Source organism: Euprymna scolopes, chromosome 29, assembly GCF_053919585.1.
Source record: "Euprymna scolopes isolate OS-2025 chromosome 29, ASM5391958v1, whole genome shotgun sequence".
NCBI classification, from domain to species: domain Eukaryota; kingdom Metazoa; phylum Mollusca; class Cephalopoda; order Sepiida; family Sepiolidae; genus Euprymna; species Euprymna scolopes.
This window is the reverse complement of record NC_136510.1, coordinates 18,472,195-18,494,694: the sequence shown is the minus strand read 5'-3', so window position 1 is coordinate 18,494,694 and position 22,500 is coordinate 18,472,195. Positions and strand designations below refer to the sequence as shown.

General features: G+C 36.7%; 1 protein-coding gene across 1 annotated transcript in view; it reads left to right on the top strand.

Annotated features, from left to right (window-relative positions):
* Positions 1 to 22,500, top strand: part of LOC145252522 (sodium-coupled monocarboxylate transporter 2-like) — an 82,138-nt gene that overhangs the window by 47,893 nt on the left and 11,745 nt on the right. The window contains exons 4-11 of the mRNA XM_080112069.1: positions 30 to 97; positions 1,876 to 2,030; positions 4,620 to 4,760; positions 7,152 to 7,281; positions 11,051 to 11,139; positions 17,209 to 17,324; positions 17,880 to 17,947; positions 21,378 to 21,464. Of these exons, the coding sequence (XP_079968195.1) occupies positions 30 to 97; positions 1,876 to 2,030; positions 4,620 to 4,760; positions 7,152 to 7,281; positions 11,051 to 11,139; positions 17,209 to 17,324; positions 17,880 to 17,947; positions 21,378 to 21,464 (854 nt within the window). The remainder of the gene's footprint in view (positions 1 to 29; positions 98 to 1,875; positions 2,031 to 4,619; positions 4,761 to 7,151; positions 7,282 to 11,050; positions 11,140 to 17,208; positions 17,325 to 17,879; positions 17,948 to 21,377; positions 21,465 to 22,500) is intronic.

Below are 22,500 nucleotides of genomic sequence, written 5' to 3'. Positions count from 1 at the left end.
CTATTTCTTCCTTTTTTTTTTTTATCTAGTGACCGGCTTCAGTTTGTGGGGTGCTGTCGTAACCGTTGGAGCCGTGTGCACATTTTACACCAGTTTGGTTAGTTTTGTCGATTTCTTTTTTACACGAATTAAATTTTTCTTTTCTTTTTTTTTCTTTTTTTTTCTTCCTTTTTTTCTTTTTTTTTCTTTTTTTTTTTTTGGTTGGTCTGAAATCTTGTAGTCAGTGACAAATCTGTTGTCATTTTTATCCCATTAAGTCCGAGAGCATCTAATCTTTTTATACTATTGAGTTAAAACTTAGTTAATACATCAATGTGGCAACTGGCTTGCTTTTGGAAATGACAAAGAGAACGAATCCAAATAGAACTGAAAAGGAAAGAGGGTAACAATTAAATCATTTACTTTTTAGTGTTCGTCGGAACCGCCTCGGAATCTCGCTACTTCCGACTTTCTTTTGTATCTCATAGACCGTAATCCATTAAATCTCAGCGTATTTTTTTTTTTTTTTTTTACAATTAAGTTAAATCTGTGTAATGACTATGGCTATGACAAGAGAATATTCTTTTCATTATTTTAACTCTCGAGTATATATCAGTTAATAGCTTATATGTTTTTAGATAGAATTATGTGGTTCTCAATTAATTAACTGTATTGTGTCGGATATATACTCGAGAGTCAAAACAATAAAAAGAGCATTCTCTTGTCACAGCCCTAGAATATAGAATCACTGACGCGTGTTAGCGACAGCCGCATGACACGTATGCAAATTACACGTATGCAAATCATCAAGCCGGTGCGCGATGTGACGTCACAGTGGAGAAAGAGAAGGGAAAGCAAAAGGGAGAGAAAAAATGCACCACGTGGCGAGGACAGAGAAAAGCATATGCCGGCAAAAGATGAATGTGTGGCCAGTAGCGGCGAGAGATTTTTAAGCCCGTGTCAAGACGGCAGGGTTTTGTTAACTACATGGTAGTCAAAAAGAACTAAGAGACTTTTAAAGCAAGATACAATGCATTACTTTGGAAAGTATCGTGAATAAATACCTTTCATTTCAAATGAAAAAAAAAACGAGTCGAATTCTTTTTTTTTTTTTCACAGCTGCCTCAGATACAACGTGTTGGGTCCGAGTGTTAAAATGTAACACACTGTTTAAGAAAGATTAACAACAACATTAAACGCTGGAAATCAAGAAGCTCTGCATTCTTGATAAAATTTACACATATTGTGATAAGGAGCAAAGAAGTTCATACAGTTACATTGCACTTTTAGCAATAAGTTAGTGGCTTGCTATTGCAAAACTCATTTATATAAGTTCATACATCATCGAACAAATAGAATTTTAGCAAATTTCATAAAAAAATTTTAAGAGGCTTCTAAAAGTTCTCCGAGAGAAGTTGATGAATATTAATAAATTTTATCGTTTCTTCTAAGAATTTACGCAGGAAGCAGTACTATTATCTAATAAATTAAAAAGTATTTCGCTTCCTTTTTATAGGATAGTGGGAACTAACGCGTTAACATCCGTATGTTGCGATATATATATATATATATATATATAATATATAATATATATAATATAATATATATATATATAATATATATATATAATATATGACTTTTTAAAATAATTTTTTGGTGAATTTTTTAAAAATAATATTTTTGACGACGTTTAAAAAATACTTTTTGAAGAACTTTTCAAAATAATTTTTTTATTATTTAAAAAAAAAATACTTGTGTGTGGCTTATTGTTTTTTGCTTTTTTTAAAAAGATATTTTTGTGACTTTTACGAGATTTTTCTGTGAGTGATTTTACCCCCACCGGTTAAAAGCGACCTATATTCCCGTTGATTCTTGTTTTTTTTTTTTCTCTACTAGGGTGGCATGAAGGCAGTTATGTGGACAGATTCGTTTCAAACTTTAATGATGATTGCTGGATTATTGGTTGTGCTCATCAAAGGGTCCATGGAAGTTGGTGGATTTTCAAACGCTTGGGAAATTGCAAGCCAAAATGGCCGCATCAAATTTGGAGAGTAAGTATTGTTCATTTTATAATGTTTCACGGTGATTGGCAATCAAAGAAAATAAATGAATGCATTAAAAGTACGAGGTAGAACGATAAAATTGTCGCCATAATGAAAACAACACTCATTTTTCATTTTTAAACTTTTATGAAAAAAATCAATTCAGGTGACATGGTTATGTAGTAGAGCTGACGTATATTCAATATAGCCGCCTTTAACCTCAAATCCTGAAACTGGGAGCATTCCTTTTCCACAAGTATTCGCCGGCGGGAGCTTGGCGAATAGTGGCAATCAGGCTGGTTTTAGTGTTGTGGAAGGTCATGTTGGTAATATTCAGGACGTATGGCCAAACGAAGTAGTCTAGTGGGTTCATGTCGAGGGAGGAGTGTACAAAGTCGTAGCACTCCTTCTGAAGCCAACGCTGTTACTTTTTTTTGGGACTTGTGGACCGGCGCCGAGTCCTGCTGCCACAATCAGGGGCTGGCAGCGGCCATCTAATTGCACCAGGAGATCACCACACTCTTCAACACATCCAGGCACGCTTTGATGTTGACTTTCAAGCCGACTTCGAAGATGTGAAGTGGTATGATCTTGCCCTCACTTGAATCCACATGAGCATAAGTTGTACAGCGGAGCATCTCCGATCTTGCTCGTTGAACATTGTGTCAATTTCAGACATGATAGAAGGCTCCTCTAGCTCTTGGGCTTTGTTCACAACTGGCCAACTAGTAGATGGTTTACAACAAAAAAAGAAACCGATTTTCATCAAATGAAAATGGAATCGTATCATCTTTTAAAGGGCGACAATGTGCCTAATTTGCTCAGTGGGGGAGCAAATAAATACCATCTTTTAAAGGGCGACAATTGTCCCCGCCTCTTTGACGGGCTTGGCCTTTTGGCCAAGATCAAATCCCTTCTGTGTAGCATTTGTTCCGGCAGATGCTGCAAGTTATGACTAGCAAAGACCAGATGTGGGGGCAACCTCACATGCCTGACCATTAACCAGCTCCCATTTCCCACCTCTCGGGAGCTGGTCCCCTTTTTTCCCTTCCCCCTCCCTTCACTCCTCACATTAAAAATCGGCCTTGTGCCTAATTTGCTCGGTGGGGGAGCAAATAAATACCATCTTTTAAAGGGCGACAATTGTCCCCGCCTCTTTGACGGGCTTGGCCTTTTGGCCAAGATCAAATCCCTTCTGTGTAGCATTTGTTCCGGCAGATGCTGCAAGTTATGACTAGCAAAGACCAGATGTGGGGGCAACCTCACATGCCTGACCATTAACCAGCTCCCATTTCCCACCTCTCGGGAGCTGGTCCCCTTTTTTCCCTTCCCCCTCCCTTCACTCCTCACATTAAAAATCGGCCTTGTGCCTAATTTGCTCGGTGGGGGAGCAAATAAATACCATCTTTTAAAGGGCGACAATTGTCCCCGCCTCTTTGACGGGCTTGGCCTTTTGGCCAAGATCAAATCCCTTCTGTGTAGCATTTGTTCCGGCAGATGCTGCAAGTTATGACTAGCAAAGACCAGATGTGGGGGCAACCTCACATGCCTGACCATTAACCAGCTCCCATTTCCCACCTCTCGGGAGCTGGTCCCCTTTTTTCCCTTCCCCCTCCCTTCACTCCTCACATTAAAAATCGGCCTTGTGCCTAATTTGCTCGGTGGGGGAGCAAATAAATACCATCTTTTAAAGGGCGACAAGTGGGGGAGCAAATAAATACCATCTCTTAAAGGGCGACAATTTTATCGTTTAACTCTGTAATACAGACCTATTAAGACATTTAATTACAAAAAAAAAAACTTTTTAAAAAATTTCTTTTATCATGAAATTTTTTCTGATCCATTTTTGTTTTTAAGCCGCGAAGTTAAAATAAACGGTGCATATCTTACTAGCAGTTCAGTCCGGCTTTGTTCGGGCCCTATGTACTGTTCATAACTTTATGTACATACTAGCATTTCAGCCCGGCGTTGTCCGAGTGTTTGGAGGTTTATGTTAACCAAAAAAATGAAAAGAAAAAAAAAAGGAACCTATATCCAAAATTTCAAGTGTTTAGACCCAAAATTGTCGGAGGAGTTTGGTAGAGTTCTCTAAGGTCAAATCGTTGAACTTTGACCCCTTAACAGCCAAATTTCTGGCTGAAAACAGATCACAAAGATTTTCCCAAATCTCAGTACCCTGTATATCAAATTTCGAGTCTGTAGACTGAAAATTGACAGAGTTATTGCGTAGGAAAATGTACACAGACACACACACAGATACGTTCATCTTTATATAAATAATATATGTGTGTGTGTGTGTGTGTGTGTGTGTGTGTGTGTGTGTGTGTGTGTGTGTGTGAGAGAGAGAGAGAGAGAGTTAGAGAGGGAGATTATGGTCATATGAACAAATCAAAAGCTGTAGAATCCAAAAATCTACAACACGCGATTTTGTTGATTAGTCTCGGGTTTTATTGTGTTAAATTTTCACTTTTCCTATAACAGACTCATTTTTACATCAAATAAAACGTACATTTGTTTGTCTGTCTGTTTGTTTGTTTGTTTGTTTGTTTGTTTGTTTGTTTTACGTTTGACTGATGAGTATTTATTTATTTATTTCAGGGCGAGTTTTGATCCTCGAGTTCGTCACACGGTATGGGGGTTTATTATTGGAGGAGGCATTTTGTGGACCAGCATCTACGGGACCAATCAGGCACAGGCACAGCGGATGTTTTCATTGCCATCCGTAAAGAAAGCTCAAATGTAAGACACAGAAAGAAAGGGAAGTGGGAGAGAGAGAGAGAGAGAGAGAGAGAGAGAGAGAGAGAGAGAGAAAGAGAGAGAGAAAGAGAGAGAGAGAGATGGGATATTTCTATAGTATAAAGGAATTTAAACAAAATTAATTTCGGATTTAAAAAAAAACACTATTACGTACTTACTTGTCATGTCGAAATTTACGGAATTCCAAAATTTACGGAAAATGATTCAGTAGAAGATACACTAGCCCTATTTGTTACAAACTCATAGATATTAGTGGTCCGACATTTCCTATTTTAAAATGGTGGATTTTCATTGAAAGCAAGGAAAGCAAGGGTGATAAGTCAAAATGGTTGAGTGCACTTACCTCCCTTGGATTTAAAAACGTTTTTCAAATTAAAACATACGATAAAACTCTATAATTCGATAAATTTTATTTTTACTGGTAAATATTTTTATATTAGATCATGCTTCGTAAATTTTGGAATTTATACTAATTTCGTTATGATACCTAAATATGTAATAGTGTTTTTAGCTGAAACGCATTCGTTTAAAATTCCATTATATTGCAAAAGTACAAGATATTGAAATAGAAGATACTTCTTTAAATGGAGAATGTTATAGTCAGCCGAAAAGCAGTATTGTTTCACAGACAGGCAATTCCAGGAAAGAAACTTTTGTTATAATATTTTCGTTAAATTTTAGACATATAGAGAGTAGGGAAATTGTTGACAGTGGTTGTAGTTAGATGAGTGTTTGCTGTAAATATTTTACGGGGGGGCGTATAGAATGAAGCTCAGTATGTAACATTGTTATTACTTATAAAATGGACCCAAATGTTGTATTTAGAGACAGGCGCAAAGGAAAAAAAACATTTAACATTTTAGGTGAAAGAAAAAACTATTTATTTCCGTTCGTTTCACACACAAGTCGCCGACACGTATTTACAACACGACAAGTATGCTCGCTCCTTATTTCTCTTTCTTGTCGAAATCCTATGTTCCCGCTACAACTAGTTAGGTTGTTGTGTTAGATATATGAATGGCTATGATCGTCTTGGTTGTATAAACGGGTAGTTATTTCATTTAAAATGAATACGAGACACTTCATTGTTTATAATAAAGATTTATTTATTTACAATTTACACTTCAAAAGTAACAGTGATAACTATCATCATCGCGGTAGAGGTTAGGGACGAGGGTGGGTCGCACAACTGTGTCAACCTATATTTTCGCTTTGTGTCTCTCCTCTGTTCTTTTTATTTATATCACTTTGACCTGTTGACCTTTTTCTCGCCAGCTTGTTTATTGTTTGCAACACTCTGGGCCATAGTTCCTGTTGATTGACCTATTAACCTTATTTCCGCTAGCTTTTGTTTATTGCACTTTTTGCTGGTTTTGGTCTGACCCATTTAATATCGGTTAGCTTTCCTAGCCGATTGACGTCATGGATATGGGTCGTTTCAATCCCAGGATTTCCCATTGTGCTCTTTTGATCGCCCGGATACAGCTCCATAACACTAATATAGGTCACCTTTCCTGGGATTGACTTATTGTGTTCTTTGATCGCCCGGACACCTCTCCCTAACAGTTGCCGTAAATCTGTTTGAGGTTCATAGGTTGGCCGGCTCACTTTTGAATAGGTACGAGGAGGAGACTTGTGTGTTTGTTGAGCGTACCTTTCAAATAGCCACGCGTCTTTTCCTTTTTCTTCTTTCCCCCTCCTTCCGATTTTAATATCTATATATGCACTTCATTCTGTGATGTGATATTCACACCATGACTTAAAATACTAACGCAACATTAACTTAGCATGTGTCCTGGCTTATTTAATAGCTGAGCCAGACTGTTATAAATTGAGCACCTGCATTAAAATATCAATAGAGCAGAGATAGATTCGCACCATATCTTCTGTGAGGAAGGGGTAGTTAGGAGGAGAAAAAGGACATCGCCCATTAGATTACGAAGTTGCTCTGCGACAACTGCTGTGACAACAGTACTCCATTTTAGGGCGTGTTTAGCTCTTAAATGGACGGAGGATCGCGTCAGAAGTGGTATACATTTTAGATCAGTAGAATGATCCAACCGTCTTTCCAGCGACATTGGAAACGGATTTGATGGAAGTCTTCCATTTCAGATCACGAGCGAAGATCAGTTCCATACGAATACAATGACGCGTTAGCGATGCAGAAATAAATATAAAATAGCATAACGCTACGTAAACCAGATGTTTCCACGTACGCATAAGACTTTTATGGTTTATAATTTATAAGACACTTATAATTTACTAGCGTTGTTTTTGTTGTTGTTGTTGTTGTTGTTGTTGTTGTTGTTATTATTATTATTATTAACAACAACAACAACAACGACCTTAACTTTTTATTTATTTCTTTTCCAGAGCAATTTGGTTGAACTTTCCCTGTCTACTCATCATATTATATTTATGTGGTTTAATAGGCGTTGTCATGTACGCTTTTTACAGCAAATGTGACCCCATCACGTTCGGTCTGATCACCGCTTCCGACCAGGTAAGCAAATTCTTCATTCAACAACAACACAAAAAAAAATAAAAGAAAGAAAAAAAAACGACTAATATCAAATTCAGAAGGGATCTTTTCAAAAATAGCGTTCGGCATTATTTCGAAATGCCTTATTGTTGCATAAAACTATTATTTTTTTATGCTTTCTTGACAATAAAATAAGTGTAATCTAATTTCATTTTAAAAAAAGTGCTTTTTGATTGACCGTGAGACGCCATTTTTCAACGTGATTGCGTATTGTTTATATTGTTACTGATGCATTATGATCGAAATAGACAAAGATTTTTGTCTAGAAGTGAACTTTTTAGCAAAGGTTTGGAATAAAATTGATCGTTGGTCTTTAAAATTCTACAAATAAAATTCTAATTTAATTTAGAGTTCATTCTATATAACTCCTCAATATGTATGTGTGTGTGTGTGTGTGTGTGTGTGTGTGTGTGTGCGTGTGCGTGCGTGCTTGTGTGTGTATATATGTATGTATATAGGTTCTTCTCAGGCCACATTCTTATTTTTTATAACATTTTTTTCCTTCTTCCTCGCTGTGACGTCACCCTGCATATGGCTAGGTCACATGCATACGTTGGCTGCTGTACAGCTGCTGCCATACGCGCGCTCACGCTGTTATAATAGTGCGATAATCGATAACAACGGCAAGCAATCTACGAAAGATTAATGCAAGCAACAGTAAACGTAGTCACTAGTTTTGCCTTCTCCGCGCCAGCCTCTCGAACCAGAGGGTCTCAAGTCCTTCGCCACCTTTACTAAAGGCACGCCTCCATACTGGTCTATCTTCTGCTAGCTCCCCACACACATTCACATCGATGCCAAGTGCAATCAGGTCCCGTTTGGCCACGTCTTTAAAGCGCAGCACTGGGCGACAGCGGCTTTTTTTTCCATTTGCTAGTTCATTGTAGAGGATATCCTTAGGGAGATGGCAATCGGCCATTCTGCGCAGCTGTCCAAGCCATCTCGATCGTCGGATCTTGAGTGTCTGGAACAAGGAGCAGCTGTCGGCACGTCTTAGCACCTATTCGTTGGTGATTATATCCCACCAATTGATGCCCATGATACGTCGCAAGCATCGGAGATGGTAGACGTTCAGTCTTTTCTCGTGACGAGCATACGTGGTCCAAGTCTCTGCTCCATACAGTAGGGTACTCAGAACACAGCATTCGTAGATGCGACATTTTGTGCGAGAAGTGAGGTATTTATTGAACCATGCTCTTTCACGTAGTCGGTTGAAAGTAGACGCTGTTCTACTTATGCGCGTTTGTAGCTCCTGGTCAATTGATACTCCCTTGTTGATGTTGGATCCAAGATACGCAAAGTTCTCGACAGTGTGAAGAAGACACTGGTGATGCACAAGTATGACACATCACAAATCACCATCAATGGCCACGAACTAGAGACTTTCGATAATCTATAAATACAAGTTCAATATAGTTCGACTTAAAAGAAAAAATACAGAATCTCCATTAGTAATCTATAATATAAAATCTGTTTAAATGTATGTATGTATGTACATATATATATGCATGTGTTATGTATGTATCTCTCTCTCTATCTATCCATATATATATATATATATATATATATATATATATATATATGCATGTGTTATGTATGTATGTATGTATCTCTCTCCCTCTCTCTCTTTTTCTCTCTCTCTCTCTCTCTGTATATATATATATATATATATATATATATATATATATATATATATATATTCCAAAGGCATCAACTCTTTTCGATTGACTAGCCTTAATTTTGACGTTTGTCACTTCTAGTTTTGCGATGGGCACAACATCAAAGATCTCACTTTTTTTTTTTCACGTTCTTTTCCTCCTTCCCACCATTGGTTCCAGCCTGCCTGCCTACTACCATTTTTTTTTTTGCTCAACACACACCTCCAAACACACGGGCAATAGGTCATCCAGGCTAGTCTATAATATAAATCCCACCTGTATGTATGTATGTATGTATGTATGTATGTATGTATGTATGTATGTATGTACAGGGTGGGCCAAAATAAGGGTCCTATTTTTAAAAATTCATAAATTCATGTAAGTTTTAAGAAGTGTTTTTCGGCCAAAATTTGTTTTGTTTATTTCAAAAAAATCTCGAAAGGGTCAGTCTACACACACATAAAGCTTGGTGAGTTTAATTTTTATTTTGTGGAAGTTATTCAAATTTAAAGATACGACCCTTATTTTGGCCCACCCTGTATGTATGTATGTATGTATGTATGTATGTATGTATGTATGTATGTATGTATGTATGTGTGTATGCATGTATGTATGTCTGCCTTAAACTTTCGACAGAGGCGACGGATTGTCACGAGATCGATATCGTTTTGAAGCTCAATCCTTCGAACGATAAATACCGAAAAATTGGCTAAAAACATTCATTCCTTCACTATCAATTGGGCACTTTTCTACAAGGTGGGGTCGCTTTTTTTCGCCGATATTTTCGAAAGTCATCCACGCTTTCCGAATGGCTAGCCTTAATTTTGACAATCGTCACTTCCGGTTTTAAGATGGGCGCACGTTTGTTTTTTTGTTTTTTTCACGTTCTTTTCCTCCTTTGCGGTACGGGTTCGAGCCTACCTATCTACTACCATTTTTTTTTTTTGTACTCAACACACACCTCCAAACACCCGGGCAACGCCGGGCACCCAGACTAGTAATAATAAATTAGACAAAATTTCATTTCTGAATTTTTGAAATGAGGTTTGAAAATTCATATTATTTGGATTCTTCGGATTACTGTTCTCATTTTGAGTGTTATTTTTCGTAAGGACCCATGACGTAGTGGATTGAGTACGGTAAAATTCAGTTGTAAATTTACTTTTCTGGAGGTTGAAGGTTCAATCCTCAGTGCAATCGACACTTGCGAATTGCTTAGTACTTCTACCCAGTCATGGCTGACGAAACAAGAAAACATGCTACCCTCATGGATTAAATGAAGGGTTTTGTTTAAAATTCCATACAGATTCTCGAATTCGACAAAAAATTTCTAATACATCGGAAAAAAGTCGAAGGTTACATTGACCGAAACGTTGTGAAAATAACACTCAAGATGAGAACAGTAGTCTGAAGAATAGAAAACATTTCTGGTAATTTTGTCCATCCATAACTATAAATGTTTGATCTTTATAAATATAAACTAGCAAAAATACCTGCAATTTGTGTAGAACTTTACTGTACGCTCGGGCACCCGCTTTGTGGGCACCCTTGCAGTAAGTGCATATTGTAAGAGCTGCACCAAATATGTCCTTAACCTGTGACCTTGACCTTGAAAAATGGTGTGCACCATCCCTAGGTCAGGTTTGGTCATGATCGGCCCAGTTGTATGGCTGTAGAAGAGTATATATACATAATCTATGATATTGACCTTTGACCTTTATCTTTGAAAACGTTATGCACTATCCTTAGGTGGGGGGGGGTCATTATTATGCTAGGTTTGGTCATGATCGATCCAGTGGTATGGGTTGTAGAAGAATAAATATACATATGCTATGATCTTCACCTTTGACCATAAGCTTGAAAAATGATCTGCACCATTCTAAGATGGTGGACCATTATTATGCCAGGTTTGGTCATGATCGGTCCAGTGGTGTAGGCTGTGGGAGAGTTGTACCCCTCCCCTCACAACACACACACGAACGCTACTACTTTATATATAGAGATGTCGGGTATTGATTTGTTTTTGGCGAAATGTTTCCAATGCTTTAATTTTCACCCTTCGTCCATTTCAGATGGTTCCTCTATTTGTGATGGATACATTAAGTCATCTGCCAGGAATTCCAGGAATGTTTTTGGCATCGATATTTAGTGGAACTTTGAGGTAAGTCTTTTACAATTTTGCGATGGTAATAATTATCCCAATTATATTTTCTATCATATCTATTAAAGTGAGAATGTGTGTGTGCAGACACTTCTCAGCCTATATACTCAATGAATTTTTTATCTAAAGACTGGAAATTGAGTATATAGGGTATTCAGACATGTGGAGACTTTCTAATCTATTTTCACCCGAGAAAAAGGGCTGCTAAGGAGTCAAAATTGAAAAATTGGTACGTGGGGGTTCTCAGATTTTTATCTCTTTGTCAACTGTTTCACGAATACGCATGCGTGAATCGTGCACACGACATATTCTTTATGTTAAAAATAAGTAGGTTTGAAAACACTTTTTAAAGATCATGTCAAGCTGGCCTAATAGTTATCGTACTTGACTCACTGTCTTAGGTTTTGGTTTTCGATCTCAACTTTTTTTTTTACTTACAAGAAGTGAACTGTTTAAAAAAACATAATACTTGCATGCACATGTCACAGTTTCTTTCCGTTTTTCTTTTTTACTTCATTTTTTTAAATGAATTTAACGTTACGTTTAATGCCTACTGTATTTCTGTTTATAAAAATTCTGCATTAATTAAAATATGATATTTATGCCTACTTTACGACCGGGCAACGCAGGGCAGCCTGCTATTGCTGATGTAAAAATTTAAGAACGTTTTAGATTTCTTTAAAATATACCAGAGTTGTGAATTACATCGACATCAGAAGTTATCGACGTGGATTATACAATCTGAAAACCGGTTTCAAATCCAATTCTAGTTTGATTATATCTACTTAAGCTTTGATAATTGAGTTAGAAAGGCATGAACCCACAGTCCTTTCCAATTATAAATAGAATCTTTTTTTTTTTTTACTTAATCCACCCAAACAAAACATATTGCCACTAAAAGTCTATTGTAATAGATATCAACTTTGTTGCGGCATCCTAGGTAGTGTGTTAAGCGGCAAGATCGTTGTTCATATTACATTGAAATTTTGCATGTTGGTACTGTCGGAGAAACAAGGAATAAAGAAGAGAATGACCCTTGAATTTGTAGCAAGCAATACCAATAAGATAAATACCGACGCAGCACTACAAAAACTGTTAATCTGCGATCATCTTCCCCTAAACTACACATGAACAAGCAAAATACAATAAAATGCTCGTCCCCCTTACTAAACGTTCACAAAAAAAACACTCTACTAGCTGCAACCACTATATATGATTTCCCACACTCTCTAACTGTGCCTAAATTTAAACGCAGATTTCATAAACAAAGCTTCTTTCTCAGAACTGTTTACCTTTGGAACACTTCCGCTGGCACGCTTCTAGGTTGAATACAACATTGTAGCCTTCAAATCTAATGTAAACAAGTTAAGCCGTCCTTATAAATAATCAAATTCTACCCAACTTACACCATTAACGATTACTACACCCACCACTATTTTACACGCATTAACCCTTATCCTCGAGTGGCTTTCGGACCTTGAGAAGTGGTGAGTCCCACGCAAAAGAAAAAAGAAAACGACAAAGACATTTTTGTCTTCAAAAAAGTATCTTTTATTGTAATTTAGCTTATACTGTGGCTCCATGTCGTAAGACCAAAACTTACCTGCATCATGAACTCTTCCAATACTACAGTGGGGGTCAAAAGTGTTAGGGCTAGGGTTACTACAGTGGGGGTCAAAAGTGTTTGCAAATTGTATAAATTGATAAATTTATGCTTCAATATTTTCCAATCTAATAACTATGTTACTCACTGTTTGATATGCAAATATATTAAGTAAATTCATAGAAACGGAAACCAAATAATCATATTATGGGGGGGTGTATGGATCTTTAAATGATTACATAAAGAAATATGGACCAAAAGAGTTTGCAAGCATTCATTTATCCGCAATAAATACCATTTTTAAACATGATATAATTCGAAAAATTGTGTCATCATGATTATAGTACCATATATTGATAACATATTACAAGAAAACAAGTTATTACTCAAATAACAATTAACAGAACAATAGGAATTTATGAAACTATTTAACACTTTATTCGCTTTCCTCCATTTTTAATCAAACTAATCAGTCTCCTATCAACAGAGGATGTTAATGTATGCACTTGCTGAGGTGTGATTTCAGAAGATACCTTCTTGATTCTCTCCCAAATGTCTTTTTTTTACTATGGGATTGATGCCCGTTTTTGTAAACCTTCCTTTTCAGAATCGACCAGAGGTTCTCTATCGGATTCAAATCCGGGCTCTGAGGTGGCCAGTCCATCAGACGTTCACCAGAGATCCCTTTGTCTGAAAACCAAGCTTTTGTGAACCGAGAAGCATGGCTTGGGGCATTGTCTTGTTGGATAATTAGATTCTGGTTGAGAGCATCATTTTGTGAATTCAACCAGGGCAATAAATTTGCTTCCAAAAACTTGCAGTAGTTCACAGAATTCATTTTGATACAGTCAGGGACAAGAAAGGGACCAACAATCTCACTTCCAATGATATTAGCCAAAATCATCACTCCTCCTCCTCCCTGTTGACGTCTGAATCGCAAGCGTGGAGAGATGCCAGGCACTCCTACATGGTCGAAAATAGCTTTGCTTGTGCTGTGTGGGTTTGCTAGCAAACTGCTCTTGATTTTTCTAATATCTCGTGGTGAAGTCACCTTTGGTCTGCCACTTTTATGCTTTTTTCTTTCATCTTTGCTGTCAATGACGAAACGTTTCACAGTTCGATGATCTCGTTTCAAAATTTTCGAATTTTCCAATGTAGACTTCTTTGCAGCAAGAAATGTAACAATTTCACCCTTCTCCCTATCCGTCAATATCTTTCCTTTAGCCATTATCAATAAATTAAGATTACCTGCATAAACTTTTGGCTCACCTGAAAAGTGGAAAATGTCGAACTATTATTAAATTCTGGCTTTTATCATAAAATGTAGTAATGGAACGAACCAGAATGGCAACCAGCAAATGATGGAAGAGTCCAAAATGAAAAATAAAGCAAAATTAATGAAGAAATTGAGAAAAAATAGGTCTGCAAACTCTTTTGACCCTCACTGTATATTACGATGTTAAATAACACTTTCAGGGGACAGTATTGTAATATCGTAGAATCAACAGGAGTACTAGTAATGTGCAATGCATACGACTATCCATAATGGACACCACCGAATAGTAAGCTCCGCTTACCCTTTATCCTATCTTTGTAACCTTTTTTTTACATGAAGGTCACCACTTATCAAGGCCTGGAAGCCACTCGGGGATAAGGGGTATTTCGTGTACAGTAATCAATAGGATAGTGTAGTAGTAATCGTTAGTATTGGAGATTTGATAAAGTGTCTTACTTAAGGGGGCGGTTCATCAGGAATTTGTTTATGTTGGACTTGAAGACATCCAAGTTGTAGTCAGGCGGGAAACAGGCAAGCGATTCTAAGAAAGAAGCTTTGTTCATGGAATCTACGTTTTGATTTAGGCACAGATAAACAGTGGGGAAAATTATTGACAGTGGTTTCAGCTAGACGGGTGTTTTTCGTGAAAGATTGGCGAGGGGGGTTAATATCTTTTCTTTCACCTAATCCGTGTTCCATGTTTTCCTTCCGTGGTCCTAAACTTGGATCCACATCACTCCATTCCCTAATAAAAATATAAGATTATGTTTTATGTCGTTCAGTGTTCGATTCCAGCCAGATCCTATTTTTTTCCATTCCAGAAATGTCCCTTATACAACAACAGTGTTTCTCGTTACACATGATTACACATTATACATGAACGATCCAATGAACTACATTAAAAACGACTTTTCAATAATATTTTATTTGATTCAAGGAGTACAGTTGAACCTTTCTCCTAGCTTCACGTACAATTTAACTCATAGTAATCACTGGTATGTATATATAAATACTTTATGGGGTTCTTCGTGTCATTTATTTTGAAAATGTCTTAATAAAGTTCTAGGTGCATTATCAGTCTTTACATACATCTTATGTTGTCGGAAATTTATCCGTGTTCACATAAATTGGACGTGAAACGAATAGCTTGCACAAAAAATAAAAGGATACAATAAAAAGGAGAGGGGGTAAACGAATGAACTCAAAAGAAGTTTTGTTTTAAAATGAAGAAAAGATTTTGTTTACAAATAGGTTGCAAATTATTCCTTTTGCAAGTAATGAAAAACAAAAAAAAAAAACGCTAAGTAAAAAAAAAAAACGCTAAGTAAATAAAAAAAACGCTAAGTAAAAAAAAAAAACGCTAAGTAAAAAAAAAAAAAAGCACAAAAAACAAACCGGTTCATGAATTGTAAACGTCGCCATAATGAACGACTACTACTAATAATAAAATTAAGAACAAGTACTTCCAAAAGGGTACTAGACTGCAATCAGCATCTGTGACTGCCTTAATTTGACCAGAAGAAAGTCTCCTGTTTTTCATAACAATCCGTCTTATTTTTCTACTCAATGCAGGAGAAATTTTTTTTTTGAGGGGGGGGGGTTGCCAGTGGATTTTGCTTTTCCATAATTCTCACAGTTCTTTTGGGTCCTGGATATGACCTTAAACTATATCCGAAGGTGAGGCCTCAGCTTGCGGGCTTTGGGGAGTGTGGAGCCACCCTTTAATTGCCATTGCTCGCAGGTCCACTCTGACCCGAAGTGGTAGCACCTATTAGGGTCCCAACTATTGGTTAAATAGAAACCGACTTGGAAAAAAAAAAAACAAATATATTCTATTAAAAAAACTTTTCTTCAAAATAACTGGATTTGGCATTAAATATCCTGAAAAGGGTTGATATACCATAACACAATCAACCAATAGACAACACAGTAAGCCAACACGTTGTAGTCTCAATCACAATGCAGACAGCAAATGAGAAATGATTCAAATTTGCTTTTTTGTTGTACAACGACATTTATTTCCTCATTCTCCGGCCACGCGTGACTTCTCGTTACGACTGTAACGTCATCTTAATCATCTTCTCGAAATAAAAAAAAAAGTAATTAATAATTTGTAACTTTTTTTTTTTTGCATTTTGTAACAGTTATTAGTTGTCTATTAGTCTATTAACCAGTCTTCAGTTATTTCCACATTCATTAGGAAATCAAAAACGAAACACGTCGTATTTGAACAAAAACTTATATTGAAATAATAATAAAAAAGTTTTCCAACCCTTGAAAGCAAAATTAAAAAAAAAAACAGATAGAAAAATAATTTTTCTTGCGTTTAGTAATAGTCACTTGTTCAATATTTGTTCGTTTGTTTTTCTCTTCTTTTTTCTTTATTAAATCTATACACATATCTATATAAAACTGAGAACGTTTGTGTAAGGACAATTCTCAACCTATATACTCAACGAATTTTTTATCTATAGACTTGAATTTGGTATATAGGGTATTCAGACACGTGGAAAACTTTTTAATCAGTTTTCATCCGGAAAAGGGGCTGATAAGAGGTCAAAAATTGAAAAACCGTACATTGGGGCCAGCAGATTTTTATCTGTCAATTGTTTCAGAAGGTTTTTAACACTCTTTTTTAAAGACGTGGCAAACTGGCCTTATGGTTATCGTACGTGGCTCACTGTCTTTAGGTTTTGGTTTCAATCTCAGCTTGAGCATTCTTTTTTTTTTACTTAAAGAAGTGAACTGCTTAGAAAAAACATAATACTCGCATACACATGTCTCAGTTTCTTTCCGTTTAGTTTTACTTCATTTTTTTTTTCTTTTCAATGAATTTAACGTTACGTTTAATGTAATACCGGGCAACGCCAGGTACATATCTTCTAGTATTCTATATTTTAAATGATGTTTTCTTTTGATCTGCTATGATCCAGTTTTAAAATTGTATGTTTTAGAGTGAGATAGTTGTCACGTTTAGGTTATGAAATCACGTTTTCGTCGGCCTACCATTTTAATTTTGAATTTACGTTTTCTTCCGCTGCTAGGCGCCAATTTTGAAATCGCACATTCTTTGGTCTGTCACGCTTCGGTGACATTATTTTCATCGTTAAACACGATAACTGAATGGACGTATCTTACACATATCCGCTTATTTATTTATTTATGTATTTATTTATTCTTTTCGCTTCAGCTCAGTTGCAACCGGAATGAATTCCATTTCTGCAGTCATTCTTCAAGATTTTCTCAGACCGTTTTGTCTAAAGGACATGTCAGAGAAGATGGCAACCCTTGTATCACGGTTACTCGGTAAGTAAAAGCTGCCATACTGGTTCTTTGATACAGCAGGGGTACACAAGAATTTGTACTTTTTCTTTACTTTCGGGACCACAAATTAACCACAATCTACCTCTCTATATATAAAAAGTCATTAGCTTACTTTTTCTTTAGTTTTCTCCACTATATTATTAGTACAGATACAATTGCTTTTGATCATATTTTACTTGTAATACTTCTGCCAGCTAGGAACAATGTTAAAGTGGATACATTTTTATTTACTTACCTAAACAGACGCGTGAGCTTAAACCAAAGTTAGACATAATTTTTAAAAATATTTTATTATATTTACATATATAAGAATTAAAGGAAACACTATACATACTTTACTTCTAAGACGATTCTACGGGTCATACCCAATTAAAATACATGGGTTCATCAACATTAAATTTGGGTGACGGTGGCTCAGTGGTTAACGACATGGACTGAAAACCTTTGCAGTTCGCAATTGAGACAGACAGACAGACACATAGATATAGTGAGGTTTATAAATTAGATGATTGATTTTTCCAATAATCTATTTTCCAGCCGTTTTTCTTGGAATGCTTTGTCTGGTCACGACCTATGGTGCTTCGAAGTTAGGTGGCATTCTTCAGGTAGGTATCTTCTTCTTCTTCTTCTTCTTCTTCTGTAACATAGTGCATATGAGCTCGTGGGAAAATATCAGCAACAGCAAAGGATAGCTGGCTTGCGAAAAGATTAACAGCAGCAGTAGCCGAAAAAGGCGCATATGCAAATTAGGAAGTGTGCAACATGAAAAATAGAAAAAAGGACACCGCATGATGGAGGAGAAGCAAAGTCGACGTCGAAGAAAATAGACGTGTAAAGTTGAAGATGAAAGATCGTTGGTTACGGCCGACGTGCGGTCAGAAAAAAGAGAAACGGCTGCAATGTTAGATGGACATGTGGCAATGAAAGATTTTTTAAATGGTGCCGAGACGGGAGAGTAACGGTAATAAAAGACCCGGATTTGTTTATTTTTGTTTCTTTCTTTGCGATTATGCCGGGCGGCGTGGGGGTCCTAGAAAAATTTTAATAGTAACGAACATAGTTTGAGCGTAACGGCTACGTTACACTTCTTTTCATTAATTGTACTCGCTAGGAGTTCTTAGGCAGGTCATCATCAGAGGTTGCTCATTGATAATAACCGGTGGTATTCCCTGAAGTCTGGGTGACAACAAGTCTCCCTAAACTGCAAATACTCTCCATCTCTTTCGAGGAAGCCAACAAACCATTCTTATACTTTCGTGTTGTTTATGTTGTAAGAGCTTTTGGCGAATTTTTGTGAGATTGCTACAACCAGGTGAGAAGTGATTTACAGTAAGGCGTTTTTTCCTAGAACTGCCCGCATCTGAAAAATTGTTCAAGTGGCCTGCTTCCCGACCGATTACAATATGGTAGCTTTCAAGTCCAATGTAAAAAAAATTCTTGTTGAACCGTCTCCTTTATTAATCCAAATTCTACCCAGTCTATACTGGTAACGATGACTAAACTATTACCTTACATTCATTAACCCTTATCCTCGAATAGCTTTCGGGCTTTGATAAGTGGTGACTCCCTTGTAAAAAAGCATTCTGTAAAAATAAACCTTAACACAAATCTAGTTTGTTTTTTTAAAGGCAAACCTGTATAAGAAAATATAATCCCAATCTAACCTGACTTGATTCAATTAGTGATCAAAAAAATTCACATGATCCAACAAATAATTCAAAAACCTAAATTGCTTTTAAAAAAAAAGTTCTAATTCAATAAATAAGTTGGCATTAAATGACCCACAGTGGTTGATATGCCGTAAAACACCTATAAACCAACCAAAGCAACCCTTTCGTAAACCTATGCAAATGCATTCGCATTATCGCCTATCATTGATTTCTCGTTGGTAATGACCATTGGTCTTCACTAGAATTTGGGTGGCTCCTCAAAGTCCCAGGGACCCTGTCGGTGGGGCATTAGAATACGCCGACTGCCCCCCCCCTGCAGAGAGTAAAAGTCCCTCAATGGGGGTCCTGGATATGACCTTAAACTATATCCAGTGGTGAGGCCCAGCTTGTGGGTTTTGGGGAGTGAGGAGCCACCCTTTAATTACCATTGCTCCCAGGTCCACTCTGACCCGGAGTGGTAGTACCTGTTAGGGTCCCAACCATGGGTTAAATAGAAACCGACTTGAAAGCAACAAATATATTCTATTAAAAAATTTGTTCTTAAATCTTTGGATTCGGCATTAAATAACCTGAAAAGGGTTGATATGCCGTAAAACAAAAACCAACCAAATCAAATCAAAGTCCCAGAGTGTTTGCACTCATTCAGCACAGGCCTGGTTAGTGCGTTCGCTCCTTCCACTCTCCTTGACCCATCACAACTATTTTATGTGATATCAACCATGTTGCTCAGTGGAAGAAACATGCATACCTTGAAAGCTGTCCAAAAAGGTAAAACAGTTTTACTTGTTTCGTAGTGGAATTGTAAATTTATCTGGAGAGATGATTCGGTTATCTCCAACTTTAGTCTTCCGTTGTTGACAAACGATTATAAAGGGATTTTTGCGAACCTGTCGACAATCCGGTGGATAGTCTGAAAAGTCCCTTCTGCTTTTTATTACTGCCCTATTTTTTCTTTTCGTTTTCAAATATTGAAATGAGACTAGGTTTTTCAGTAAAATAAAAAAAAAACAAGGTGAACTTAACCATATATATTTTTAATGCGCTGAAAACAATCATTATCGTATGGGGCGGGTTTCCCGAACCAAATTGACTCTTTCCCTCGATAGGTCTCTGTCTTCCATGGCCTTAGGAAGATCTTCAAGTTGTAAGCCAGTGTCTTGTCAATAATTTTGTGTACGCCTTGACAGGTCTTCCTACTTTAGCGGTTCCGTGTTTAGGATCTGACAGTGCTATCACTGACGATCTCATTTTTTCTTCTATAGTAACGCCCTGCATATTGTGTTTTTCTTTATCTTATTACTGAATAGATTCTGAAAGTTGTATGGAAATCTGCCCTCTCGGAACAGATCAAGAAAACCTTTTTTTTAGAGCCGTAGTGGAGACGGAGCTGCTTTATGGTTCACCAGCATGGAGTCTCAGTGCACAAAATAAATAAATAAATAAAACTTGAAAGTAAGTTAGATGGAACTTACACCTAAATGCTCTGGGCAGTGGTGAATTTGCCCAGGATCTCTTCAGTAATAAGAGAAAGAAACACGATAGATCCACAGAAATTCTTTTTACAATCGTTTGTCAACAAAGTTGAAGATAACAGATGATTTTTCGGATGTGTCATTGGTTGAGGCCACACGATTGACACAGTGACTGGTGTCGGAATAGTGCAATAAGTGGAGGATTACGGTCTGTGCAGTGAACACCCAGTGAACACACGTCCATAAGTTAACAGAGCACGGACGTACGTTTGTCAGCTGTATGCAAATGACCGAGTCATGTGCAAGGTGACATCACAGCAAGGAAGAAGGAGACAGATTATAAAAATAAGAACGCGTGCGCAGACCAAGGATCATGTTAGAGACACGTAAGTGACGTCACAGCCGAGACGAGAAGTCATGTGTGGCAGGGGAAGGAGGAATAAAGTTTTTTTTTTGTTAAAACCTGAAACAACAAGTTGAATTTCTTTCCTCTTCCTTCCTTTCTTACGTTCCTTGTAACGGAGTCTACAACGTGTTAGGTTGCTACATATTAACGACTACGTTACAATAGTACAAGCGGAATCTTGACTAGTTTTTATTTTTTTCTCATATCTCTTTTATTGTTTCTATGTGGATTCAAAGGGTTATCGAATTACTTTGTCTTTAAACGATGTAATTGTAGTAGTTCAATGATCTATTTTAGCGGACGTAGTTGAGAGTATGCATTTTTTTTATATTAATCGACGTTGAATATTTTCTGAACTCATTTGTATTTTTCTGAATCCATTTTTACATATCTAAGAGTAACACACCGCTGCTGTGTGTGGGGGGGGGGGGCGGTGCGTGCGTGTGTGTGGGCATACTTATCATCCTTATCACCCTCTTATTTACAGGCTGCTCTGGCGCTCTACGGCTGTCTTTCAGCTCCCATGTTGGGAGTTTTCACCCTGGGTATGCTCTTTCCATGGTCAAATAAATGGGTAAGTAGCAGAAGAAAAAAAGCATTTTGAATCTCTAACTTCATTCCTTGTCATTTGCTTATTCTCTAATCGTAGTACTATCTGTTGGTTTAATTGATAACCTTTGCTGGGTTAATTAATAACCTTAGTTAAATTAATCACGAAGTAAATAAAGAAAAACGTACCATTATTCTTTAAATAACTTCATATCGTGGAAGGTATATCGATGATGACAAATGAAACAAATGAATTAATAGCGTAACGTTTGCTTCAGCACACACAGATATGGATAGAAACGCGTCTGTTTATTTTTTACATCTGTACACGAAAAAAGGGAAACACCAAAGACAGGAAGAACACGTTGCATTACATGTCTTTTATAAAAAAATATCGAGGTTGGTGCAAAAATAACGTCGTTTTATATATACATATATATATATATATATATATATATATATATATATATATATATATATATTTGTTGAACGTAAAAAAACGACGTTATTTTTGCACCAACCTAGTAATTGGGGTGTAAAGGAGACAATCTGATTTGTACTTTTGTCTGTTAAAAAAATTTTCCGTTTAGTATCCGTTAGATTTTCGATACACATGTGAGCTAGATTGAAAACTCCAATATTTTGGGTATTATATACATCCAGAGACATGATAGAACCATTCCCTCAGAAGTGAAAGGCATAGTCTCCGGTGTCGACAGAATCAGTTTAAATTCCATTAAGGGATTCTAAATGTCCACCTAAGAATCAAAAGTAAAGATCAAATTATTATGCAAAGTAAAGTCTTTAGAACAGTCTCGCAGGGTGGGCCAAAATAAGGGTCTTATCTTTAAATTTGAATAACTTCCACAAAATAAAAGTTAAACTCACCAAACTTTATGATTGTGTAGACTGACCCTTCTGAGATTTTTTTGAAATAAACAAAACAAATTTTGGCCGAAAAACACTTCTTAAAACTTACATGAATTTATGAATTTTTAAAAATAGGACCCTTATTTTGGCCCACCCTGTATATATATATATATATATATATATATATATAT